Source organism: Oculina patagonica, chromosome 7 (assembly GCF_052425735.1).
Source record: "Oculina patagonica isolate OP01 chromosome 7, crgOcupat, whole genome shotgun sequence".
Lineage (NCBI taxonomy): Eukaryota > Metazoa > Cnidaria > Anthozoa > Scleractinia > Oculinidae > Oculina > Oculina patagonica.
Genome location: NC_135764.1, coordinates 23,483,638 through 23,511,637, shown reverse-complemented (window position 1 = coordinate 23,511,637; position 28,000 = coordinate 23,483,638). Strand labels below are relative to the sequence as shown.

Here is a 28,000-nt window from a genome sequence, read left to right as displayed (position 1 = left end):
ATAATTATGGCACTTGATTTAATTCCTTTAATTTCTTAATAATTTTCTTCATTCAGACGAAATTTATTTACAGCTGGAAGGAAACTAGATGTGTTATCTTTGATTGTCAACTGCGAATCAATGACACCCAAGTTTAATATTTTTTTCTATGTGCTATGGTTTCATTTGCCTCAATCATCTGTTGTGACATGAAAACAGACAGAGAAAAAACGATGGTAGAGAGAAGAGGGAAGTAATGAAAAACATTTTTTTTTTTCATCTTGACCCTTCATTTTTGACTCAAATTTGTGCTTTAAGCTTTGCAGGGTTTGTAAACTGTGTTTTTCGGTGCCAGCACCAGCTTAGCTTTAATACAGCAATGTCACAACTCCAGTTCAGAGCCTAAATGTAATTTGGCTTTGATTGGTTTAAAAATGAGCAGTTCTCAATCTGCAAAAAAGAAGAGAACTGTGTTCCTCCCTGGCTTATCTGCAAGCATCCTGTATGTTATGCTTAAAACAATTGCTCAGGCAAGATACATGTATCACCTGAGCCAATAATTGATTATTTAATTAAGAACAGTGCTTTGTATGCCAGATGCATGTTCTCAATACATGGTCTTTTTCTCTGTTGTCCACTCCTGGGTAGCTGCCAAGTAGTTTTAAAACTATTGCTGCTGCAGAAGTCCTTGGTTGTTCAGACTTTTAAGAGCATTGATCACAATGTCTTGCAGATACTAGAGGTGGAAAGTGAATAAGAAACGATTAATAAGAAATCAATATAATAATGAACAAGAAACAATCAAAATTAAACAAACTAAGGAACTTGTCCTTTGTCCAGCACTCAAAGTGCTTCTGCCAAGTGCTTCTGCTTTTGACTCCGCCAATCGAGTTTTCACTGAATCATAAGTGACAGAGTCAGAACTGCAAAGTGCAATCTTCTGACACCAATTCCATCGATCTTGTGACCTTGACTCCGATTTTCACTTCTCGCACAGGACTGTAGTTTATGCTGCACAGGACAGTAATCTAGTGGATGCCACAGGACAGTGACCTAGTGGATGCCACAGGACAGTGACCTAGTGGATGCCACAGGACAGTGACCTAGTGAATGCCACAGCACAGTTGCCTAGTAGATAATCTAGTGGATGCCACAGGACACTAATCTAGTGGGTGCTGTGCAAAGGGCAGTTTTATAAACTCCTCTTACCTGAGGCTTACAGTATTCTTCAAGCCAACTGAATATGCAAGCTGATAGTGCTTCAAAATTGGTGACATTGACTGATGCATTAAATGACAGGAACTGTGTCTCCATGATCTGTCGGAACTACGAAAGGGAAAAATACACATTAAATTAGCTTTTACTGAATGTAATTCATCCTATAATCCATGTCTGGTCATCACAGTTGAAGTACACTGGAATCTGCCACCAAAATCGGACTGTAATGTTAAAGACTTGAGGGACCATTACACTAAAACATGACAACTACTGTATATAACTTACCACACTAAATTTGGCCTGATCTGGTACTTGCTTCTGCCCTTGTGCTGGCTAAAAATAATTATACATCATAAGTGAAGAGGAAAGGATTACTCATTGACAAGTGTGTTGAGGCTACAAAGAATCTCAAAGGAAAAAATGAAAAAACAAACAAACAAACAATGATTTTGTACCTGATTCTGATGTGCTTTGGCTATTTGTTCATAATTCCTGAGGATAAAGGAGACATTGACTAAATACGCAACTGTAATTTGTTTCCCTGAGGATATCAATCTTCATGAAAAGTCATCTTTCAAGAATAATCAAAATTTAAGGGAAAACTAAACTAACTAGTTGCCAAAGGAAACCAACAAAAACTATCAAATGAATAAATTAAAATTAATTTCCGATAATGACTAACATTTCAATATTTATTTCATTCTAAAAAGAAAATGCATTGTCACTTCTTCACTTGTCAAGCAGACAGGTAAAGAAATTAAACGAAATCATCAACTAAGGAATGTTCATCACAATTCAGATTGACAATCTCTCAATATCAAGTAAGATGTCTGCTTGGTAGATTCATTGATGTCTGAGTAATCCGATTCCTGAAAGGCAGATTCACAAACATCTGAACTCTTTTGAGGTTGGAGCTGTGCTGGCAGCCTGCAGTTGCCTCTATTATCTCGCTGAATGGAGTCACTCAAATGTGTTCTTTTCTCTGCTGCTCACTGTGCATTGCACCTGGGTGAGTGGCAAATCTCCAGCCAGGTCTGTCACTGGCCTGTTACTCCCATTATGCATTGCCCCAGGTTGTATTTCAGGTTATCTTTGAAGCACCTTCGTTGTTGTCCCCTCCCCCCTGGTTTCCTTTCCCCCAGGGGGGGGGATTACCATGATGTGTCACCAAACTCACAAAACTTACATTAAAGAAAATATATAATAACTCGAAAGGGAATCAACAATCTTACGTCTTCATGATTTTTAGAGCCATCACTTCTTTTCTGAGTGCCTCTAACTCCTCCTCCTGCTTCTTTCTCTGCTGGTGTAGGAATATGATGTACTCAATACCTGAAAGGAAAACACAGTCATTTATAAATTTACATGAGAAGTGCAACAAGTGTTATAAAGTGTGTTTCAGTGCCAGGGATGAGTGGACCCAGATAGTTGAACCATATTGGCACATAATTATACACTTTTTTTAGGTCAAAAATTCAAGGACTTTTCAAGGACTCTCCAGGACAATTAAATTTTTTTATTTTTTTTTTTTTTTTTTTTTTTCCAATTTTTTTCACATATCCCCCCCCCCCCCCGTTTTTTTTTTTTTTCCTCCCTTTTTTTTTGTTTTTTTCTCTGCTTTTTCTGTTTTCCTCCCCCCCCAAAAAAACCACCAAAGGAAAAACACCCGAAAATCCCACTGTAAATTCCCATTTATTCCCATTTTATTTTTTATTTACTTTTTCTTGGTTGAAAAAGTGAATCGACGAACTATGAATTTCCTTCGCCACCAGATGCTTGACACATTGCTCTTGGAAATCATGCATTGCGCGCGCAACCTACAGATTAGTGAATAATCTGCTAGAAGATTATTCACTAATCTGTAGGTTGCCGCGGGGTTGCGCGGATTCCCAGAATTAGCTGTAGGCTCCTAGCCAATGAGAAGACAGCTAGTGACTACAATGTATAATAATGCATGTAAGTTATTCTCTTTAGACTTCAAAATCCACAGTTTATTATTCAACTGACTGCTTGTAAGACACAAGTCTGTCATAGATATGGCAGGTTGAAACTGTGACAGTATGTTTGTACAAGTCATGTACAAGTACAGTATGTCTACAAGTGATCAACTTTCTTGTCTATGAGTGATTTTGAAACAAATTGACCATGCATGAAGTACACACATATGCACAAAGCTTGCTTGGTCTGTGGTCTCTACAGAATCTTGTGTTACTTACATTTCTGTAGAATGATGGCCTTGCTTAGCTTTTGCATAGCTGTGGCAGTGTTCGGCTGGTGGCAGGTTGGTACAATTGTCTGAAGATCGTCGTACCCTTTCTAGAATTTATAAATCAATCAATCAATCAATCAATCAATCAATAAACAACAGACCAAGTTACCAATACATCAAGCAAGTTTTATAAATCAGCAATCTAACTAGCAATATGGCACAAATTTTTTTTAAACAGGCAAACCATATGTCATAAAATTTAACTGACCCTTATAGCATCCCTTCTTTTCTGCTCAGCGGCGCTGTGTGCAAAACGTCTCTGTTCTTTGGCGCCAAACACGTCAGTTTCTTCATCTTGGGAATCTAGAGAACAAACATACATTACATGAACAATGTATCCAAAAATAACTGTTGAACATGCATATCATATAACATTCATATAAACTTTAATATATTGTTCAATGTTGCAGTGCACACACTGTTGCCAGTTGACAAAGTTTGTGATTTATTTTATTTTGACAGTTTCTTGACATCTTTTTGAGAACTTTTAGATGGCTTCTGTTTCGAATTGTCAATCAAAATGGAAAAAGTGAGTCCTGGAGGCAGAGCTAAAAGTTGTCAGTGAGCAAACCTGGAACTTCACAACTCTGCCTCTTGCAGTTTTTGTTGCTTTGATTCACCAGCTTAAACACAAGCCACGAGAATGTCAAACTTTGTCCAATTTGATTTTTATTCAAAAACATTGTCTAGTTGTGAGATTACAGGTCTATGATGTGGTTTAAATTTATCTTAGGTTTAAAATCGTTCAAATCATTTTAATTTTTATCTTTCATTGCCTCATTCATGTATCCGTTTTTATAATCTGAAACAAAAGAAAATAAAAATCAATTTGGTATAAAAAAATTTAAACCAAAGATAAGTATTATTTATTGCCATTCAACAGGAGATGGCTTTTGAACAACAGTTTTTCAAAATAAAAACTAGACGAGTTTGCCTTTTATTTTCTCTGTCTATTTGGACCTGATCACATGAACCGGGCTGACTAAAAGAAACCTTTGAAGTTTCTCCTACTACCCCTTTTAAAAGTGTAATAAGCTTGCTTGTTTACCAAAATGTGTTCTTGATGCATCCTCCTCAGGGCTTGCTGGTTCAGACTTGACATCAGTTGAATCACCTAATGTGAAAAAGATACACAATGTACAATAAAGGTTATGAGTATCACATTAGCTCTGTCATGTCTGGTTTCTGTTCTAGATGTACCCCAAGAAACGATGGACCAGCGACAAAATTATTATGCAAATAAACAGAAAACTTTTGACAAGTTAACATTTTCCACTACATGAACAGACCCTGCACAAGCCCCCACTCCTAATCACTGTAATATTAGAAGTAAAGCCTCAAGCTAAGTGGCCCATACTGCTGGAGCCTATTCCGGTTTGATAGCATTAAGCGGCTAGGAATATTTCTACTCCCCACTGAATGGGATGCTAGTCCATCACAGGGTACCCACCTCTCCCCCAGCATTTATACACCTGGGTGGAGAGAGGCACTATGAGAGTAAAGTGTCTTGCCCAAGAACACAACACAGCAATCCTGGCCAGGGCTCGAACCCAAACAGTTCGATGCAGAGTCTGAAATGGTAACCATTAGGCCATTGCACCTTCCAATCACTGTAATATACCTGCTTTCCATTAAATAGACCCTTCCACGGTTTCTGACACCATCTTGGTTGGGGGGCAAACGCGGCAAAATTTACAGTAAATGTATGGGAAAAATCGGGAGTTTGACGCTCGATAATTCGAGAAAGGTCGACTTTCTGCAACTTCTATGAATTACAAACCTAAAATATTAGATGAAAGAGTTAACCGATCAAATTTGAGAATTTTACTCTCACTTAGAAAGCCGCAAATTAAGATTTTCATTTTTCATATATTTCTCTGTAAAATGGAGCCACCGTTCGCGGGAAAATTTAGAAGCATTTGTATGAAAAACTAAAAGTATGATTTCTCGCTTCTAAGTAAACTGATCCCCTTCAAATTTAATCAGTTAACTCTTTTAGCTAGTATCTTTAGTTTGCAATTCACAAAAGTTTCAGAATGTCAACGGTCCTCGAATTATCGAGCGTCAAACTCCCGATTTTTCCCATACATTTACTGTAAATTTTGCCGTGTTTGCCCCCCAACCAAGATGGCGTCAGAAACCGTGGAAGGGTCTATTTAGTTAAGTGGTAAATATGCTTTACCTTGTTCTTCATAAAGTTGGTCATTGCCTCCTGGAATCACAGTCACAAGCTAAAAGGAAAATAATCATTGAAAATAACACCATGTTTTATATTATACTGCAAGCCTTTACTTAAGCAAAATTAATAGAAATGACAGCATTTCTTTTAGAGTGAAAATCCAACCAAATGGTACACACAGTATACATCCAGGGCTGTGCTCTAAGGGTGCCCGGGTGCCTCAGGTGACTAACTTTTGTCTTTGGGCGACCAGATTATCTTATTTCTCTCATATAAGCTTTGTGCTGGGCACCCTGGATCTCATAGCTTGGAGGCTTTGGGCTCCTTGTAATTTTTCTTAGAGCACAGCCTTGACATTGTTGTCAGGCTTAAAATATTCCAATCATTTCTATACATCTACACATAACTATTTATAGGAAATCACACCTCCCACATTAGATCAGTTGTAGAACTGACAAATTTTATCCACCATCTAGTTTTGTTTATTTACAAATTAACACATAATTTTATAGGGAAAACAAAAACAAAACCTTTTATCAGACAAACAGAACGTGAATTTATCACATGCAAATAATGTGCGAAAGAATTCAAATAATTCAATGACGAAGGATACTAAACTGGAAGTATTAAGAGACAGGAAGAAAGGAATATTAAATCAGATCAAATAACAGGGAATTTTCTTGACAAGCGAGGCATACAGCAGATTACCACAACGCTCTAGTCAAGAATAAGTTTTAGTCTAGGAAAATGAAATATAGGGTAGTTAAAATAACTTTCAAAAGTTTCTGTTTTGAAAATAAAAAATTATTTCCGCATTTTCTAACCTGTTGATTCGTTCCCCACTCTTCAACTTCGCCCGCCATCTTGAATCCAAGAGGAAACAGCCCGGATGCGGAATAATTGTCCCGGATGAAAGTGAAAGTTGCAAAGCCTTGTGGGTGTGCTCCTCCCAGAACATTTCCTGATTTGGTAAAAAAGCTGAAGGCACGCTCCGCTGAAAGCTATTTTGGGTTTTACGCTGTAATTCAGCGTTTTGCACCAGTTTGATTTGTAGAGAACTAGAAGAACTGCTGTTTGTTGCATTTAGAACGCTTCAAGATGAATCCAAGGTGTGCACGATGTGATAAAACGGTCTATCCGATGGAAAAACTCAACTGTCTTGACAAGGTTGGAGTGTGGTGTGTTTTAAATAGCTTGCTAGCATTTTGGATTTCATGGCGTTGGCTTGCTCATTCTGATATCCTGTTTCTGTGTTGTGATTTTTCAGTACTGGCATAAAGGATGTTTCAGCTGCGAGGTTTGCAATATGACTTTAACGATGAAGAATTACAAAGGCTATGACAAGAAGCCCTACTGCCCTGCGTGAGTTGTAATTATTTTTGTACTTTTCTGAGAGTTCTTACAGAGTGATTCTATCCAAATATTGTTATATATGCATTTCACATTTGCATAGGAATAACCGTTAAGACTCCCTGTGTCTACAAGAAGCTAATTTGGCGTGTAACCCTGTTTTTATTGTGTTCTAGCATGCTGACAGGGAAATCGTGTCTTGCATACATGTAGGGTCGACCATACTCCATTTTGATTCTATACTCCCCCCTGAAATGGACCCTTTGTAGAAGTACTCATTTGCACGACATCGCTCTCCACGAAACACGCATAGTATGTTTGTAGTGATTACCCTTTTGGCTAATTAGTCAGCTCGTGTCTTCGGTCAGGATTTCCTAGTCCAGTATCGCCAGTATATGGATGTGTTTGCGCGTTCGTGAAATTTTTGGATCGGTTTAATTAGGTCCTCCCTGTGCTGAATTCGAATAATTTTCCTTTTATTTCATAGCGCTGAAAGCTGCTTACATGCACGACTTCAAAACCTGTAGCTAAGCTACCGATTTACAATATTGTAGCAGAAGTACACATATTTAATATTTGTTCAATACTTAATTTGGTCGTATACACATTATCCTATTCAAGCGTCACACCCTTGGTTTGCGTTTATTTTGAGGTGAAAGGTGATTTTCTTTGCGGATCGAATGGCAGAATACCTACAAATTAACAAGAAGTTATTCAGTTAACGCTCTCGTAATTTTATTTCAAGCCAGATTAAGATCGTTGGAGATAAGTTGTTGTGAAGAACGCAATAAAACTATGAGAGAAAAGTTGACAATCGTCCGTCGTTTGTGGAACAGAAATCTCCTTTTCGACCACTGAGTGACAAAGAAATTTGTTGTCTTGCAGTATAAACGTGTCGAAAACGTCTGGCCGAAGTTGTAGTAAATAAATTAGTTATGGTTGCATCAGCTGATCGATGGAATGAATAAATAATACTACAGCTGCGATTTCATTGATGTAGAGTAAATAATATTTTGAACATTTTATTGTTTACACAATGTAGAGATTAAAATCTTCAGTCATAACATTCCATTTAATTGAAGGCTTAAATAATAAAACGCTGTCATTGAAATCCAGTTATTTTCCATATAAATCATGATCAAAATGAGATATTGTACACTTGGCAGTGGAATGTCATTTTCTGTGTTGAAATTTGAGGTTTTTAAGGGCCTGTTTACATGAGGAAAGGTTCTAAGGAAGTCATGTCATTCCACCAAGAATGTTGTGTACATTGTCAAGCACATGAGTGATGAAAATCAAAAAAAAATAATAATAATTGTAATAAATTACATGCACATAGAGCTTCATCTTGATATACCACAAAATAATTCTCAGAACTGAGTTGCCACTTCCTTTTCCTTCCAAACAAGAAAATATTGTTCATCATTATTAAATGCTTTCAACATACCATCATGAACTGAGGAGCAGTCATATTAATCAATTGTGCTATAAATGGCTTTGAACTTAAAATCCCTGACTGAGAAGAGTAAATAATAAATACTTCTATCACAACTTAAAGAATGTGAAACATGTGACCACCCCGCTTCCTTTTTACCCACAAAAGTTTTCAACCCATGCCACAAAATATTGTCTGACAAGTCCACAATATAGTTATGCTTCAATGTTAGTTTTAATGGGTTTTATCTATTCTGAAAACAGCTGCAGTGCACATGTATGTTCCTTTGTGTCCATCATGAATGTTTTGGACAATATTTACAGTGCAAAGCCACTGGAATTTCTTACTTCATACAATGTTATGTCTTTACTTGTGACTAAACTGCCATAAAAACTTCTTCTTTTAGGCATTATCCAACCACGAAATTTACAGCAGTTGCTGATACTCCAGAAAATGTACGGCTAGCACAAAACACAAAGAAGCAGAGCAATGTGAGTATTTTTTTTGGCTCAAACATGATAAGAGGCTGGTTTTCAGAAACACAGAGCATAAGGATCTAGTGAAAATTAAACCCACGGAGTAGTAAAGTGCCCAGGGGGGGTACTTCGGCTTGTAAATGACGGGGATGATCGAAGGATTTTTTTGGGTTTGAAATTTTCGATTCCGGGATTTTTTTTGGGTTGGAAAATTTGGCAAGGATTTTTTTGGGTGACTTGATTAATATAGGGGATTTTTTGGGGTATTAAAAACAACTAAAGTGCCTTGGCGTGGCCTTGGCGTATTTATGTTATGATGAATAAACAAACAAACACAAGCATTCAATTTTTAATGCTTTTCTTTGTGTTATATTATTGCCCCTCCTGGCAATTTAGGGGTAATTTGACAAGGGGTTTTTTTTTGGGGGGGGGGGAGGGGGTTATTTTTGGTCCAGGGATTTTTTTGGGTAATGTCGGAAGACTTAGGGATTTTTTTGGGTCCTGAGTTTTGCGTTCATTCGATCATCCCCGTCATTTACAAGCCGGAGTACCCCCCCTGGGGTAAAGTGTTCCTGATTCTGCTTATGACTCTGTTGTTTATGATTTAATTGTTGTTTTTTTCTTTAGCATTTTGATTCGTTTGTTCTTCCACTTCTGCTTGGGAATCCGACAAGCTACAACCCCAGACAAAAATCTTGGGAAGTTTTGCCCTTTTGTTCCTCCCCTCCCCTCCCCTCCATTCAATGTTGAGCAAAAAGCAACCTTGCACATGCAAGGTTGTAAAATGAGGGACCAACAATGATAGGGGAAACGGGGGGATCCTACAGCACTACTGAAATGGGGATTGCTAAATTGAATTAGAAACTCTCTCTAATCAGGAATGTTTTAAAGGAGAAGTTCACTCCAGAAATCGTATTTTTTTTGTTATCACCAATAAAAAGTTCACATAAAGGTAAGCTACTCACCGAAGTTTCAGCTTCTGAAGTGCATGTTTTCCTAACGAAATTCGTCTTCAAAGAAGCCCAAAATTCGGCTTCGCGAGCCGCCATTTTGAAGCTGAAACTTAGCAGCCTGGCCTCATTCGTGACGTCATTCCGTCCAAGCGATTTTGCGCGGCTGCCAAGCTTGTTTAGAATTTATAAGCACGAGGTGATGGCTGCTCTAGAACCGTATCGTTTCGAGCCAGAACGTGCTCATAATCCCCGTCAATAGCCACAGTGACAATGATGAAGCAAACGATCAGTTAGGAGGTACATTCTGGCGTACTTGTGAGCGATGTGAAGTCATGCCGACCCAGAGAGAATGTGTTTGTTGCCGAGATGAGCCAAAGTCAGAAACCAAGATGGAAGGTAGAATTTGTATATCAGTGGACGTCGTGTTTGTTGCAAAAGGAAATTAATTTTTAATTGTCAACTGCTTTAAGTGGTTAAAAATAAAGCCGCATACTTGCGTTTTTGGATCTGATTGTGTCTGTTTTTTATTATTTTAATTACTGCTTGGCGGCGTGACACGAAGGAATATCTTGTATCACTGAAAATGAGGACGCTTCGATAGTGTGTTTTAAAAATCGAGCGGTGCTAGGAACTGCGATCGTAGGTTTCCAATAGATATTGTAAGAGATCGTCTTTACCTTAACCGATGCAGAATCGGTGAGAATGTTTAAAAATTAAAGTAATGACTAGTGTAGGAGTTTGCAAACTGACCTGAGTGCAGGCTTGTCAATTGGCATTATTTATTCGAATTCTATTCAGTATAAAAAGCTTAATATATGGATTTCACATGTTCTGAGCATATTGAAATTAGATTTACTAAATGCCTGTATTATACTGAATCTAAAATTTTGCTCTTTAATTTCATTCAATCTTTTTTTTTATAATTTAAAAAAGTTTTTAAATATTATGGCAATTTATTTCCAAATTTCTTTGTGCTTTTAAATGTACCACATCATATGTTTTGAAAACATTTGTATGAAATTTATTAGTTTACCAATATTATAACTGTTTTGTATATAATCCAAATGCAAAATATTGATATTACACTTATTGTCATTACAATTTTACACATCTAAATTGCCCATTGTTATCTCCAGCAACTATATATCGCTATGCTGCTTACCGTCAGTAAATGTGGTGGGTGTATGGAAAGCTGGGTAGGAAGAGAAGGAAGGAGATTCCAGCCTGTGATTTCCTGGTCATTAGAAAACCAGTCACAGAATTAGATTTTTTTTATATATTTTTTTTTGGATGAGCTTCAAATGTGGCTCCAGCTCAAGTGTTGAACATGTATGTAGACTCAGCGTTAAAACCATACCTTGTGAATATGTTTTGATGGTGTGTAATTTCACAATACTGAAGCTGCTGTTGGGGTTGCAGTTTACAGTGTGGGTCTGAAGTGGTTCCTCTTCTGTCACAAGTGTATAAGTGTTGTAAAAAGTAAATCTACAAATAAACACTTAATTTTACTGAATGGGGTCCATGCGAATAATTTTAACAAGGCTGGTTAATTAGGATCATTTTTATTAGGTCCAACTTTCATTTGAGATGGATAAGACTCTCCAGTGGTCATGTACCCTACAGTCAGGCATGTCACTAAGGGCCGGCTCCCAGCTAATTTAACCGGCTGAAATTTCACATGAAAACAAAGACTTAGGTAAACTTTTAGAGCTGCCAAGGCCAGAAAAGCCAGCTGGTTTTGTTGATGAGCTGGCTAAGTGTTTTCTTAGAGCTCTACATCCCTGTACATTGTTTTAATTTATTAAATAGTCCCTAGATTTATCTGTGGATAACATAAGCCAGTCTTAGAATAACGTGTTTCTGTAGTGCATGGTATCCAAGCTTAAACTAAGATGTACTACTGATTATTTGTCTTATATATACAATCATTATCAATATTATTTAATTGTAATATTCTCTGCTCCAAGATAAATATGAAGCTACATTCTCATTGCAAGTTAGTTATTTTCATGATCTTTTCCCCTTAATTAAAACTAATAAATTTGCAGAACCTGTTATAATACTTGTCACTTCTAGTGCATTACATAAGAATAATTTCAAACTACTGGCTGACCTTATGGCTAAGAGCAATAGAGATAGTATTAAAACTCTTTTTTGTGAAATAATTCAAAGCTGCTTTGAACTCAGTGGGTTAAAATTGAGAGACTTTTTCAACAGAATATTAGACACATATCAAGGAAAAACCACATTGTTATCTTCTTAATATAACCAATGCAAAGTTGGGTCGGCCATTGCTATATGTAATTCAGAAACAAGACATCAAGATGTCCACAAATCTGGAAATGCTTTCAAAATTAATGTCATAAAAGGATGCATCACTTTTTTTTACTAAATCCCTTTTAAAAAGCAGTTTTCTCCCTAGGAATTGGGCAGAATTTGGACTGTGGTTTTCAAATTTCAAAACCTGATTTGCAGAACTTCATTGTTCCCCCACATTACTATCACTTTTCTGTCTCTTTTCCAGGGCAAAAAATTAACTAATCTTGCTTTGAGAAGATTTTAATTTCTGTTCTGAGCAACCCGAGTCGGCTGAGCTCACCATTCTTTCCACGAATGCAAGAATGATGTTTAGTAGTCCATGTACGGCACCTTGAAGTGCTGTTGTGTTTCTGTAACAATTTGATAAAGGTAGCTACTGTTCAAGGAAATGAATGCATCACACTCACAGATTTAAACAAATTAATTCAAGGGTAAATCACTTTAATTAATGTTATGTTAAATCTTCAATTTTAAGCCAGGCAGCAATGATTTTTCTGTGGATCAAGCTAGAGAACAGAGAACATACAGACTGTATCACAGAGTGACAATTCCACAAACTTTATACCACCAAGGGCCAGGTTACACAATGCATTATTTCTCCTAATGGAGACAATCCTTCTAATCATTTAATTCAATAAATACTGGATGGAAATTTCCTTCTTTCAGCATCACTTAAATCACTTAGTTAAAGGGTGGTTTAGTTTTAAAATTTCTTCATTAAAACTCTAAAAAAAAAACTGTGTAAAACTCTAAATGAAACCTGGACATGAGCTGCAAGTCAGGGCAATATTTGCAGGCAGTACTGGTGTTTGAAGGGGAGCGTACATTAATGGCACCCTTGCTTGCGAAGAACTGATCTTCAACAAATTGGTAAGACTTTCCATAGATTGGTTTTGCAACCAACTTTTTCTGAAATTTAGGCCACTCGTTTATGTCTACTAATAATTTAATACAAGTGTTTTCAAAAAATATGATGTGGGATATTTAAAAGCACAAAAAAATTTGGAATAGAATTCGAATAAATAATGCCAATTGACAAGCCTGCACTCAGGTCAGTTTGCAAACTCCTACACTAGTCATTACTTTAATTTTTAAACATTCTCACCGATTCTGCATCGGTTAAGGTAAAGACGATCTCTTACAATATCTATTGGAAACCTACGATCGCAGTTCCTAGCACCGCTCGATTTTTAAAACACACTATCGAAGCGTCCTCATTTTCAGTGATACAAGATATTCCTTCGTGTCACGCCGCCAAGCAGTAATTAAAATAATAAAAAACAGACACAATCAGATCCAAAAACGCAAGTATGCGGCTTTATTTTTAACCACTTAAAGCAGTTGACAATTAAAAATTAATTTCCTTTTGCAACAAACACGACGTCCACTGATATACAAATTCTACCTTCCATCTTGGTTTCTGACTTTGGCTCATCTCGGCAACAAACACATTCTCTCTGGGTCGGCATGACTTCACATCGCTCACAAGTACGCCAGAATGTACCTCCTAACTGATCGTTTGCTTCATCATTGTCACTGTGGCTATTGACGGGGATTATGAGCACGTTCTGGCTCGAAACGATACGGTTCTAGAGCAGCCATCACCTCGTGCTTATAAATTCTAAACAAGCTTGGCAGCCGCGCAAAATCGCTTGGACGGAATGACGTCACGAATGAGGCCAGGCTGCTAAGTTTCAGCTTCAAAATGGCGGCTCGCGAAGCCGAATTTTGGGCTTCTTTGAAGACGAATTTCGTTAGGAAAACATGCACTTCAGAAGCTGAAACTTCGGTGAGTAGCTTACCTTTATGTGAACTTTTTATTGGTGATAACAAAAAAAATACGATTTCTGGAGTGAACTTCTCCTTTAACAACCTTCCCAACTCTTTTTGTCTTGAGTTGCAGTTTTCACTGGATCATAGGCAATAGAGAATGTGGAATTGGAAGATACCTTATTATAGGAAATTAACGATACATGTTATTAATGCGAATTTCAAAAATTTGCGTTAATTTTATTGCTGTAAACACGTTTACTATAAGCATTTAACCAGAACTTTCTTAAATTCACGTTAATTTTATTACGCGTAAATTTTGTTGGCGTTGTTAAAATGCTTCGTTATATTCCTATCACATACGACTCCAATTTTCAATTTTCCCTTGAACATAGACGTTCTATGACTTATGACTATGATTACGACTCCTACTCGGTCGCAAGTGAAAACTGGCCTTAACAATTGCATTCTGTGATCTTTGAAGACCTGCCAGCTCTTGCAGTCTTATAGTTTGACCTCAGAATACGACAGTGGACAAAACATTTGGTAGCAACTGAACAACTTGAGTAAACATTGTAGTTAAAAAATCTACAGAGATTGTAACTCTTCAATCCTCTTAATAATCTCTTGGTACGTCTTTATCCCTCTATCTATCATCCAGATTCAATACCACAAAGATTTTGAAGCAGCGAAAGGACATTACACAGCAGTTGCTGATGATCCAGAGACAAAGAGAGCTCAGCAGAGCGCCAAAATAGCAAGTCAAGTGGCCTACACTCAACACTCATCAGGACAAAGCCGCCTTGGTATTCAGCAACGCTCAGAGGAAGGTAGGAATTCTACAAAAGTGATCGCACTAAGACTATACAGGGCTCGAAATTAACAAAAATCCTTAAGTCGCCATTTGGCGACTAAGTGCTAAAAACTAGTCGCCAAATGAAAATTTTTAGTCACCAGATTGTAAAATCAATAGGGACTTGTTTAAAAGTGCTAAAATCATTTGTAGGAATTTAATCCAAAAAAGGACTACGTACATAAACATTCGAAAAGAAAAACAAAGCAATCTTATTACAAAGTTTAAAACAAAAACATTTTATATGATTTTGTGGCCACTAACTTTGTAGCTGACGTAAAGAACTGGAAGGAACCTCGATGGCAAATAGCCACGCATTACAAGAGACACAATACATAGGCATACATGACATACTCAAGTTTTGCAAAGCATTCTACTTAAGGCGACTTCAAACGTGCAAGTTTTCCGATGTGAAAGAATTGTTTTGGGCAAAGCAAAAGGATGATTGGAGCAATACAACTTCTTTTCTTATTTTGAATGTTTTAGAGAGAAGCAAAGATTTACCAACATCGTTTTCTGGAAGGACACAATTTCTGAAAATATGGCCGTTATTCATCGTCAAATCAGAGAAATGTAGTTGCCATTTTGGCGACTAAACCAGAAATTTTAGTTGCCAAGGACGAAATATTGGTCGCATTGGCGATAGTATTGGTCACAATTTCGAGCCCTGCTATTAGAGAGCTTTTAAAACACACAAGTGTTTTTGAACCACATACAGTACCGCTCAAATGTAAGTTGACAGTCTCGACTCGATCCTCGAAACTCGATCCTCGAGACTCGAGACTCGATCCTCGAGGATCGAAACTCGAAATGTTCGAGTTTCGAGTCTCGAGGATCGAGTCTCGAGTCTCGAGTTTCGAGTCTCGAGGATCGAGAAACAAGGCGGTCTCGAATATTCATAACTCGAAAGGCTTTCGAGGAAACGATTTATTTCTCGAGGAAAGAATAAAAGCCGCTCGCACCTCATGTACAAGTGTTTCGCGTCCACCTTCGGCGCATGAAATATAAACCTTCCCCGACATGTAACATTCGACAGTACGATATATTCGCGCCGATCGTAATTCCGTCTACTTACCTAAAAGTATTGAAACAAACTCGTCCTTGAAAGCCGTGATCGCCGAATTAAAGTTAGAAAAGGACGTCAAAAGAATCTGTAGTTCAAACTTGTGCTCTCCCTTGTCAATGTTTCAACCCGCCGTAAGTGCATGTTTTCAACTTACAAGTTCATCCTGAGTTTTCGCAAATAAAACTACAAATTTATTTTCTTTCACAAAATGTTCTGTAATTCAGCATCTGAAGCATTCGATGCGAAACGATGTAAATGCCACGAATCTTGTAAGCTGAGCCGTAGAAATTAGAACCGACAAAATCGCGCAAGCAAGTTTCAGAAGCCTGAATTTCAGACGTCTCTTACTGGTCGCTACTGAAATCCAGACAAAAGTTTCCGTAAATAAAACCGGTTCTTAAATTTGAGTTGTAAAAATTCTGTAGACGGCAAACGAAACATTTCACGTGAAAAACATCGAAGCCGTGAAGCCTTCCGAAAATAAATGGCAAGACAGACTTATGTCGCGCCATCGCGTCTAGCTTGAAATGAGCGTGTTTTATTTTTTGTGAATTTGGCATAAAATTCTTAAAACCTAAATTCTTCTTGAATGAAACTTGTCTTCATTTATAACACAGATATCGGTGTTAATTATTATTACAGCTTTAGAGAAGTTATACAAATTTTTCCTTTTTAAAGCGGCACAGTTATAAAAGTTGGCAAAATTTGCATATGTCAAAAGTAATTTGAAACCTTTCGAATAAACTCCAGCGCAAATAAATTTAACACAACCCCGCACGCAAGTATCCGATTTAGATTCTTTCATACACACGTAACTGCGTTTTTCAAAAGAAAACTAAATGACTGAGTGAACTTTAAGGTTTAATATTTGTATCCTAAATCATAACACAAACAATCGTATGCGTGACATTGCACACGTGCTTCATGTTTGTCCTAGGATCGCCTGAACGCAGGTTGTATTTGTCCATGTTGATTCGACGGGACCGCGCTAACTCCAACTCGGTTACTTCTGGTTCGATTTTCCCTCAATTCATTCACTATCGACGGTTTCGAGCTCCTATTTCGAACTTTTTGGGACGGTTCGAAATATTAAACGACCAAGCGGGCGTTGCTACAGCAGAGATGAGTAGCCGGCACGCTGGCTTCCATAGTACAACTTTCGAGAGTGCGGCCCGCTTGAGCAATTTTATTCTCGAGGAATCATTCAAGCGACAAGCTCATTATTTTTCTCGACTCGAGACTCGATCCTCGAGACTCGATTTCGAGTTTCGAGGATCGAGTCTCGAGGCTCGAGGATCGAGTCTCGAGTCTCGAGGATCGAGGCTCGAGGGACTGTCAACTTACATTTGAGCGGTACTGTACTACAGCCAGAGTCATGTTGTTTTGCCTATTTTTTGCCTGCTTTCACTGCTGCCAATAAGTTGAAAAGCATTTTGTTTTGCCATTTGAAGGAAGGAAAGGAAAGAAAATTGTTGTATGTACTAAGAAAGAGAACATCTGAATGCCAGTTGCCATGTGTGCTTGAGCTTCCTACAGTTGCTCCCAAAACACTTCATTTACTGTGGAAACGTCTCTTTTTTTTGTTACCCTTCAAAGCATATAACTACCGCCGCTTGCATCTAAGCGTGAACACTCGCCCGAGAAATATAATCTAATTGGGTATTAAACATGGCATGATTCGTCATCAAACATTGAAGTTTGGCAGACCATAATGGCAACTTTCGCGGTGAAAGTTCAACACATTACAGTTTAGAAATGAGTGAAAGATATGCATTTGCATATCGACACAAATAAGAGGTTTATTATTTGAATGATCTTCAAATTTGCAAAGGGTATAAGTATTACTGTAGAAATGCACATGACCAGGTTTCCATGGCAACTTAATACTAGCCTAACAAAGTAACAATTTAAAAAAATTATTGGCAATAGTAGAGTGGAGTTAACTAAAGCAGATAATTATTTTCTTGCCTCACCTCTTTATGATAAAATTATACAAATAAAATAAACCTTTTAAACTACGGCATTACTGATGAAAGCTGTTACATGCAAAAGAAAATTTAAGAATGCGGAAAGGGTAATATTTTTAATAGCTTACAAAAACCTGTCTAACTGATTATTTTCTTCCTTTGCATTTGCTAGAGGTGAGACAAATCCAAAGTACGCGGCGCATGTCTCAGGAACATCCCATGGCGTCTGAGCAAGTTCACCATCGTCCACCACCAGAACCAGCACCGCCAAGTATGCCCAGTGCTGCACCTGTATCTAGTGGACCGGTAAATACAGTGTTTTATCATTTACTACCATTTTCAACCTACCGTGAAGACCTTACCTTTTAGAACCACTGTAAAAGCCTGATGCTATCTTTTCCTTCCTACAGAAATATCGTGCTTTGTATGACTACAATGCTGCTGATGACGACGAGATCAGTTTCATGGAAAATGACATTATCACTGAAGTGACAGTCATCGACGACGGATGGATGGAAGGACGAGTAGAAAGAACGGGACAGTACGGAATGCTGCCTTCAAACTACGTGGAGAAAGTGTGATCAGGGAAATTATGTGGCTTTATTTTGCCATTAGCTGTATTAACTAGGAATGTTATGAAATTACAAGGTCTAGTTTTGATAAGTTAACAACTGTGCCAGTAGAAATTCTTAACTAAGAAAAAAATAATTCATTTTGATGTATTTTGGAGCTGAGGTAACTTGTTTTTCTTACTCCAAGAAAACTAGCAAAAATTAATTATGAATATCATTGTGTATGTATGTCTGTATGTTGTTTATCATGTATTTTTTGAAGTGCAAAATGAAAATATATTATTATATTCAGTGAAGAATGTGTCCATTTAAACAGGGGGTGCTTACCATTTAACTAACTGAAAATCTGAGTTTTTGTTGGAAAGGGAATAGATCAACAATTTTCTGGGAATTGCAGACGGAAATATAGTGGACAAGTTAGGTTTTGGTTGTTCCAGACTGTCAAAAAATTCTCTGCCAATTGTTTTCCCATCACAGAGAATAAATGGAACGCAAGGCATGCAGAAGCGATACATGATATGTCTCGCGAGTGAGCAAGGTCAAATCCTGACACAACCCATAAAGCAATGCAGACGTCTTTGCTTAAAAGTAATAACTGGAAACTAAATTATAAATGTGACCTCGATGTCTTTTGGTTGGTACACTGATTTTCGAAAAATGCTTTGCTTCATTCAAGGGTCATTCCAACCAGTTTATTCTAGCAAATGGTAAACACCCAAGGTGCCCATGTCAGTTGGTCATATTAAGAGAAAAAGCATGGGCTTTCAGCGGTCTGGGATCAAAAACACTGGCCGTAAAAACAAGCTGTCGGTAAACTTAGCAGTACCAAGTTTTGCTTTTTGTTTGCCTGAATTCGACTGCTTATAAATCCTGTTATACTGATTTGAATTCTGATTTATCTTGTCATGTGTACTCACAAATTACTGTTACTGATTGCTGTTAGCATGTTGTCGCTAAGAAAAAAATATTTGAACTATGACATGAAATCTTATGATGGTAGGAAACTTATGACTTGACAAAGAACATCAATCATAGTAATAAGTAAAGTTCAAGACAAAAAATATGTACAGCATAGCTAAGTTAGGTATGGTTAAATCCTGTCTATACAAACACCATAGGGAAAATGGAAAGAATCTTTGGCTATGTTTACATAGGACCAGGTCCAGAACGGATCCATAACTGAACCTACAAAATAGCAGATCCAGTAGTTGGGTCCATAGCAGGCCTGTTCCCAAACGGTCCTGTGCAAACATACCTTAAGGTTGCTATTGTTAGCTGCTACTAATTTTAGCGATTTTTTCTGAGCGAGATTTAGCGACTATTTAATTTAGTGATTTTCTGAAAAAAAATTTTAATAACATCTAGCAAAGATGGAAATAAATGTTCAGTAAAAGAACAAACTCACTTGAAATTAAACGAACATTTGCATTGCCAGAAGAACAAAGTTAAATTAAACACGTATTAAATGTAACTGTGACAAATTTTAGCGAGCACTAAATCTAGCGATTCCCGCCCAACTCGCTAAAATTAGTAGCCGTTAAGGTAGCCTGTATTAACAAGTTTTCCATGTGAGCTAGGGACCACAATCAGGGTGCATAATAACAAGGTGTCCATATTAAAAGGAGTGTCCGTAAAGCAGGATTTGGCTGTAAATGCTATATATAGCTATGATGCAAGCCACTTTCTAGTGGAAAAAATCTTAGAAAGTTCTAACCAAGAGCAAACCTGTGAAGTGTTTTAGTCTGTACCATCTGGTAATAATAATGTTTTGGTGGCTGTGTTGTGGAATAGTTTTGTAATAGTTCCCAGTGAGGTCACTATCAAAAAGCTACTCAGGAGAACCTGAAGCTGATGAATAATTGATATGCAGTTTTTTCTTTGTAACTTAAAAACTGTAAGGTTGATTTATGCTGCATCAGATGCATCTGAATAAAGTTTTGTAAATGTCTTTGTAAATTGCTGTGGTGCTGTGGTGTGTTTAGAGGCAGGTCACAATGTGGTTAAGGGGGAGGGGAGAGGGCTGAACTGCTGAAGTAGGGGGGAGGGGTGGGCACACTCCATCGCCCTCTTCTTGAGATTTGTTTTTGCTCTTTTTTCCCCATCGTGTGTAATGCATCTTACATTTAGTACATGACATCACAGAATAAATAAAATCACTATTACTGTCACTATTATTGTCACAACGATTGTGTTTCCATATATGTACTTATTTCAATTTCATGCCTAGTCCATTCCTCTTCTAGACTATATTCTTCACTGCAATGATCAGTTTTCTGGAAAGTGATAGCCTATTGTTGACTAAAACTCTGATTTCTATAAGACTTAACCCTTCCCAGACTAAACTGTGTATAAACCATGGCCTTCAAAGCGACACATTCATGATATGGGTGAGCTTCCACCCCGGAGGCTGATTACATAAATATTGAATTATTAGCCACCACTCTGATAATTGTATTTGACCAAGAGTTTAGACGACAGGAGTATGGTTGTCCCCAGGGGGGTACTCCGGGACGGGGATGTGCGAAGGATTTTTTTTGGGGACGAAATTTTCGATTCCGGGATTTTTTTGGGTAGGAGAATTTGGCAGGTATTTTTTTGGGTGACTTGATTTAAATAGGGGAATTTTTTTGGGTATTAATTCAAACTAAAGTGCCTTGGCGCGGCCTTGGCAATTTAGGGGTAATTTGACTAGGGATTTTTTTGGGGCGTTTTTTTTTGGTCCAGGGATTTTTTTGGGTAATGTCGGGAGACTTAGGGATTTTTTAGGGTCCTGAGTTTTGCCTCCATTCGATCATCCCCGTCACTTTGATCCCGGAGTACCCCCCCTGGGTGGTTGTCACCCATGAAGTATAGTACCCCTAAATTAGTGTTATTTGTCGAGATATTTGTCCGGGGTCCAGGGCCTCTCAAAACAGATTACGGCTCGGTTACTCGGCGATCTAGTGTAATACCTCATACGCACAGCAGACCAGTGTGTCATTACTGTAGTTTTCTTGTGGAAAATGCCGTTAAGGACGCTTCTGAGGTAAGTTTTAAAGCTTTAAGTGAATTTCACAACGAAAAATTAAGCAGGGCGTGAAATTGTTGCTGTATACTTTTATTTTTAATGTAAGAAAGTTATACAATATCACTTGATACGAGATTCCATCCATTTCACCAATAATCGTATGGCTTTCTTGATCTTTCTGGGGGAAAAAGTTGTAAGAAGTAGTCTATGTGTTGGCGAAATATTCAAGAAACGTGAGCTTAAAACGAGTAGCTGATTTGGTGTCAAGATAAAATAAATATGTGGCTTTCAGACTGGAGTAGGAGAATGGGTGCATGCAAGTCTGTACTTAGAAATTTTAAACCAATCTTATCGTCATGTCATCGGGGGGGGGGGGGGTACTCCATACAATGGCCTATACGGGGAGGCTCCGCCCGAAAGGGGTACCTTTTTCAGACTTCAGGTATATAAAAGGGTAGGGATTTCACAAGTTTTGGTATATGAAAGGGTATGAAAATCCGTCATTTAGGTTTTCAAAAGGGCCTTTAATTAAAATATTTTGAACAGACGCACTTTATGGCTGTACAGTCGAACCTCGATTATCCGGACCTCGATTATCTGGACTTCCTTCTCTGGTCCCAATTTTTTCATGAATATTAATGAGTCACACTCAAGACCAGATATAACTAAATTCTACGACAATTTAAACCTTTATATTTCAAGGCTGTTTACCTGTCAAAAAACATTGGAAAACCTCTGATGTGTAGTTTCCAATCGAACAACATTTGATACTTCGGCAGGCAACTTTCTTATATTTCAGTTTCCACTAGCCATAAAATATTCACACAAATAAATTTGCTTTCTGTCTTTGCTCACTTGTTCAAGGCAAAATGGCAAAATTCAGAATGTTTAAATCCTTCGATGAAGTGAAAAACATCAAAGAAAGTTCGATTAGTCGACACTGCATGTTTGCACCACGTCTAATCACCAGGCCCATTGCGAAAAGACGCATGGAATGCCTGGAGGTTCAAAATTGTTTGCAAACGAATCAGTGTGTTTTCGTCGCCTTTTTCGGAGAAATACTACCTCAAAATAATCAATGTCCTCTGAACTTTTGTTTGTGAGGGTGGTTAACAGCCGATTTATCGCTATTATGAAGCAACTTTCGCTTTTTTCTTCTGTTTACTCTGGAAAAATGCGCCGAAGATGCGGAAGTAAGCGAACTATGAGCATTCGTAGCATCGCATCCATTCAGATGCCCTTGGTGTATTTTTGGCTCATAAATATTCATACTTTCAATTATCCGGACTCTCGATTATCCGGACTATTTAGCCTAGTCCCAACGAGTCCGGATAATCGAGGTTCGACTGTATTATTTTAATTTATTAAGCGCTGCATGAAAATGATGAGAAAACGTCCTGTTCTAAGTCTATGCCATGTCCTTTAGGTATATGAAAGGGGTATCTTTTTTCAGTAAAAGGTATACGAAAGGGGTACAATTTCTGTCAAAATGGTATATAAAAGGGTAAGGAGTAAAAGCTTGGGGCGGAGCCTCCCCGTATAAAACTTTTTTGAGTACCCCCCCCCCCCCTCAGAATCCCTGTTCCTCTTTGTCACTGACTATTAAAACTTGAGGCTCTGGGAATGACGTTGGCATGACATGTCAGGGAGTATTTCTTGTATGTCCCATGCAAAAGATACACCAAGGTTTTGTCAAAATTTTGAATTTAAAACTCTTGATTTGGTGGACATTATTAGTAGTAAAAGCACAGAACTACCTGAAAATATCCTGACTGATCACAGGCGGCCCAAGCTCATGATGTGAAGAGTTCAAATAACACTCTTTTGAAATACGCAAAACGTGACTCTCGCCTGGTGGCATACGGAGATGTTGTGTTACAACACAAACAAGAATGGAGACTCTACAGAGACACTACACAAATCTCTGCAGATCTACATTGTTGTACGTTATCAGTATGGTACTTCTTGGGGGATCAAATCTCAGATTTCTCATGTGGAGAAGTCAAGAATTGACTGCATGAACAGCCATGTCAACTTACTTAATATGTTAGTCCCTGACAAATCTTTTTCTTCTTTTCATGTACTAGGTTTCTGGCCAATGATCAAGTTGTTGAAAGAGTAAGATATAATGACTTGTATAATTTGACACATTTTAATCAGTTAATTAATAGCCTTTAAACGTTTGGGCAAGGTTAGACTGAGCATTTACACTCTTGCAATCTATTTTGTCCCAATTTTCTCTGGGAATGATGTAAGCACTACCTCTAAAGCAAATTGATTCATACAGTACATGTATGTTTCTGCTATGTTGCATAAAACATCTTTATTTTTTTAAATAATCGCTTATGGATTCAAGGGAAAATGGGGGCCCCATCAGGGGTAGGGATAATGCACCTATCAATGTTTAGCCCGAGGGGGGGGGGTCGGGCTAACCACGGAAATTTGATCGTGAGGGAGCTCCCCAGGGTAGGGATTTTGATCGTATGTGATGGCCCCAGAGTAGGGATTTTGGTCATATATGAAGGTTTGAAGGGACATCTGACCACCTTTCATGGGGATTTTGACCAATTATTTTGTCCCGGGGGTGGGGAGTTTAACATTTTTTTATAGAAAATGTCAAAATCCCCCCCCCCCTGCCCGACCCCCCCCCCTCGGGCTTAACATTGATAGGTGCATAAGTAGCATCTCAACCTTGCACAAATGGTGTTCGCATTGTCGTATCCCAAGTTTTACAAGCTTGTTGATCAGTAATTCAAATTCTATAAATCTTGCAGCTTGCTGATAGCTACCCCATTCGTCGTATGGCGCAGATTACTCATTTTATGTACAGACGCCTAACATTATGGGGTAAGTAATTTGCTTATTGTGTTAATTATAAATATTATGGGTGTGTATTTGCATTAAAAATATAAACTTTTATATCAGGGGAATCCAAAAATTGGTTCAGAAATCAGTAGATCCAGATATCAATGGTGGCACTGAATTACACTAAATTAATTGTAAACAAAATTCTGCAAGCAGTTTGTAACCGTACGGCTAGTGTTTGACCACCTCTTTCAGTTCTTTGGCTAGAAAGGCAAAGCGCCGCACAGTAAAAAATCTTTAGAAAAGCAGTCACTTGAGAAACACACAAGTCGTGTTTGCGTGAGTCACGGAGTGTGCGTGACATAAATTTCCTTCAGCACGCCTGGCCGGATAAATGCCTGCTTACGCATGCAAATATTTATTTTTGTCCGAATGTTCAATAAAATAAACCCAAACCAGTTCATGAATGGCATTAAAAGAAGTCCATTTCACGCCAAAATAAAGACTAGTCTTTCCGACAACCTTTCTCGAATTAGCTGAAAATAGAGCATGACTGCGAAGGTAATTCCCCTGGCGCGATGACGTGTATTTCGTGCCTTGACACATTCTTGCTGAGCTTGCAATATACGTTTCTATTCCCAGAATAAACTCAAAACAAAAATTGGAATATCCAGAAAACAAGTCGTTGTTTTGCAATATTCAACACATTCCGGGTAAATTGTACGACTTGTACTCGCTCCGAGCCAAACGCCTAAATAACACAAAAATAACTATTTCACACAGAAAGTAGAGTGTTCGTAAATATTTTTAAAATAGGTGAATGATTATTTATAGCTACAGGCGAGCGATCGCGTGGCATGGGTCTGACATATTTGTAGTTTTTTCGACGTTTTTGCTTGTTTACAAGCTAAAAACGTAGAATAGGGGTTATGTGAACAACATTTGGAACCACATATTTGTAAACTCTCAAGGGACTTTTTTAATTTCTCAAGGGACTGTTTTAATTTCTCAAGGGATTACTTTCCGCTGTGGGTGATCACTTGCGATCTCGTGAAAAAAAACGTGACTTGTCACATTTACAAACGTTATATAACAATTTTAAAAGTGACATGTCAGCTTTCTTATCTCAACGCACGTGTGTCTGAAAGGCGATCTATAAAAAGCGTCGCACAAACAATGGATTGCGTAACTAAAACGCGAATAAATAATCTAGCACTTAATCGTTTAAAAATTACAAACGTCAAAAATAAACCATACCAAAAAACTCGCTCTTTTCAAAGATATTATTGAAGTTAAAACAAATGCAAGAGATGGGGGCGCGCTTCTTTTAGCTTAGGAGCGGTTAACAATTCGTCATCTGTCTAGGTCGTTAGGGACGAGATTTCGCGTTGACAGCAATGTTGCATGAATCGGCTTTACAACATGCGATCGTATCTACGCAGTTCGAGTGGAATTTCAGTCAAAGACAGCAAAATTATTTCGTATTTCATCTTCAAATATAATTCGAAATCATTCACTGAAACATTAACTGTATATATGGCTTTTGTTTAATCCTGGGTCTTGATATCCGACCCTCGCAGAGCCTAGACAAAACGCAGCTTGAGTGTAACTATTTGTTTACGCTGCAATTATATGCGCAATGTTTTCTCCGACAGTAGTCGGAAATATCCGTATTTTTTTTCGTGCTTTTTCGTGGAGCAATCGTAACGATACGGCCTTGAACACATTGAACAGCGGTCTACCTATAACAATTCAAATATGGTGTCGCAAAAACAAAGCGTGGAACGCATATTTTGCTGTTTCATTTGCTAATTTCGCTGCCGTAATCGACTGCCTCGAAAGGTCCTTGCAATTTTAAAGTATAGAATTGTCAGATCTCGCTGAAATTTGCACTGTTTATTTGTGTAGTGTTAAGGAATATGATTGTGTATAAATACCCGGCACGGACGAGCCATTTTTGACAAAATTATATGGCTGCATTTCCTCCGCGAAGATAGAAAATTGTTAAACTAAACTACAAAGAAACTGTAATGATAAGTTCGAAGAACAATGCACAGGATAAACCTTCGACTCATACTTCATGCAAAAACGTCGATATCTCGAAGAGACTTTGATTATTAAAATAGCTTGGACATGTCCAAGCGGTCATCAAATCTTGCGTGACCGTGACAAAGGAGCCGGCTGGGCCGCGTGGGTCTGGAACGATTTACCGACAAAAAAAAAACGACAAAAAAATGCCAGCCAGATTATGAACCGGCTTCGCACGGTTAATAAGTACAGTCAAACCTCTCGGTACAGACACCTCTCTAATAAGGACACCTCTTTATTACAGGCAATTTTCGATGTCTGATGGTGATAGGTGATGATACATGTAGTTTGTGTGTCATACAATTTTCTCTTTGTGCTTACAAAACAACAATGCTTTGTTCACTCTATATTCACCTTGAGGCCTTTTTTTCAACCAAAAACCGCAGACATGATATATAAAATCAACAATTTGTAAAATCGGGATTCCACAGCGACTGTTAGAATATAAATAATAATTATACAAAATTATAGCCAACAAAGCAGAGTTCTGTAAAACATTCTTCCTAGAATTACAGGTAATTATTACATTGATACCAATGCAAATCTCAAAAGTGCAAATTGCTTTTTTATTAGGAAATGATGCCCTGGATAAAGCAGTAAAATCAAACGAGGCAAAGGAAAATCCTCAAGTTTCAGGAAGACTTGTTTCTTTTACAAGGAATTTTGTCAGAAACCTTCAGAATGAAATAGAAAAGAACCAACATGGACCAAGATGATAGTTCAATATCATTTTGATAAATATGATATTTTCGCTGCTAGCTGGTTTCTCTCTGATCTGGTTTATTTTGGGATGTCCAGTACAGTTGTTTGATGTTTCACCAAATCACCAAGCAGCCTTGTGACTATAAAGCCAAGCCTTTTTAGTTTTATCTGTTGACCAGTAGAAGTGACTTTAAAAAGGTCCATGGCAGTTACAGGTAGTAACAAAGTAAGCTGTGAGCAAGTTCGATGTTGTGTTTATATGGGTCAATGACATCAATTGCATCATGATTTTGAGATGCTCGAGACAACTCAAACACAGAATGTCAAACTTAATGTTTTGTTGGAACCAAGATGCCATGACAGCAATTGATGGGCTCTAGACAGGGTGTAGTAGTGGTTTTATTTACTCATGACAAAACATCTTAAAATTAACGTTAAGTTGTCAAAACTAAACAGAGGAAAACAATGGAATTAGTGTCTTAGTATTTTGATTGTGTAGTGGCTATTTTACGGGTTAAGGAAAATCACTCTACTGTCCTAGATAGTTATTACTTTCACATCTTTTATAAATACATAAATTGAAGATTTGAAGATTGAAATAATTTCTGTATAAGTTTAACTGTAGTTGACATTGTTTAAACAAAAACAAAAACAAAAAAAATGTGGGTATTGGCATAATTTTTCCGCAATTTCAATAGCGGTCAACCTACATTCCACTGATTATGATAATTAACAAATAACACATGGCAGGTACATTGTATTCGTTACAATACCATGAATAATTATTTTGTAAATAAAATTTATACTGATTCTGACTAAGGAAGTTTCAGGACTTTGATTTGACCCTTTCACTTCCAAGATTGTGAAGCTGAGAATTTACATCACACTGATCAACAGTTTTCATGATCACACACTAGAACCACATTACAAGTGTAAATCGGGGTCCAAAAGGGATCTAGGGCCCCAGGACCCCGGACCTTCAAAAGCAAGGT

General features: G+C 37.7%; 3 protein-coding genes across 3 annotated transcripts; 2 read left to right on the top strand and 1 right to left on the bottom strand.

Annotated features, from left to right (window-relative positions):
• Nucleotides 1–12: 12 nt before the first annotated feature.
• LOC144660515 (max-like protein X) lies at nucleotides 13–6,552 on the bottom strand. The gene is made up of 10 exons (XM_078521171.1): nucleotides 6,470–6,552; nucleotides 5,649–5,697; nucleotides 4,515–4,580; nucleotides 3,675–3,769; nucleotides 3,414–3,513; nucleotides 2,430–2,529; nucleotides 1,653–1,689; nucleotides 1,483–1,530; nucleotides 1,189–1,305; nucleotides 13–715 (listed from the first exon to the last, which is right to left on the bottom strand). Exons 1-10 carry the CDS (start codon nucleotides 6,506–6,508, stop codon nucleotides 647–649), a joined length of 720 nt encoding a protein of 239 aa, XP_078377297.1. The 5' UTR covers nucleotides 6,509–6,552; the 3' UTR covers nucleotides 13–646.
• Nucleotides 6,553–6,604: 52 nt separating this feature from the next.
• On the top strand, nucleotides 6,605–20,362 carry LOC144660514 (LIM and SH3 domain protein 1-like). The gene is made up of 6 exons (XM_078521170.1): nucleotides 6,605–6,812; nucleotides 6,913–7,007; nucleotides 8,837–8,921; nucleotides 14,610–14,778; nucleotides 18,007–18,140; nucleotides 18,245–20,362. Exons 1-6 carry the CDS (start codon nucleotides 6,744–6,746, stop codon nucleotides 18,413–18,415), a joined length of 723 nt encoding a protein of 240 aa, XP_078377296.1. The 5' UTR covers nucleotides 6,605–6,743; the 3' UTR covers nucleotides 18,416–20,362.
• Nucleotides 20,363–21,369: 1,007 nt separating this feature from the next.
• LOC144660539 (protein NCBP2AS2 homolog) lies at nucleotides 21,370–27,827 on the top strand. Its single transcript, XM_078521203.1, has 4 exons — nucleotides 21,370–21,431; nucleotides 23,501–23,531; nucleotides 24,188–24,260; nucleotides 26,880–27,827. Exons 1-4 carry the CDS (start codon nucleotides 21,409–21,411, stop codon nucleotides 27,020–27,022), a joined length of 270 nt encoding a protein of 89 aa, XP_078377329.1. The 5' UTR covers nucleotides 21,370–21,408; the 3' UTR covers nucleotides 27,023–27,827.
• The last annotated feature ends 173 nt before the right edge of the window (nucleotides 27,828–28,000 follow it).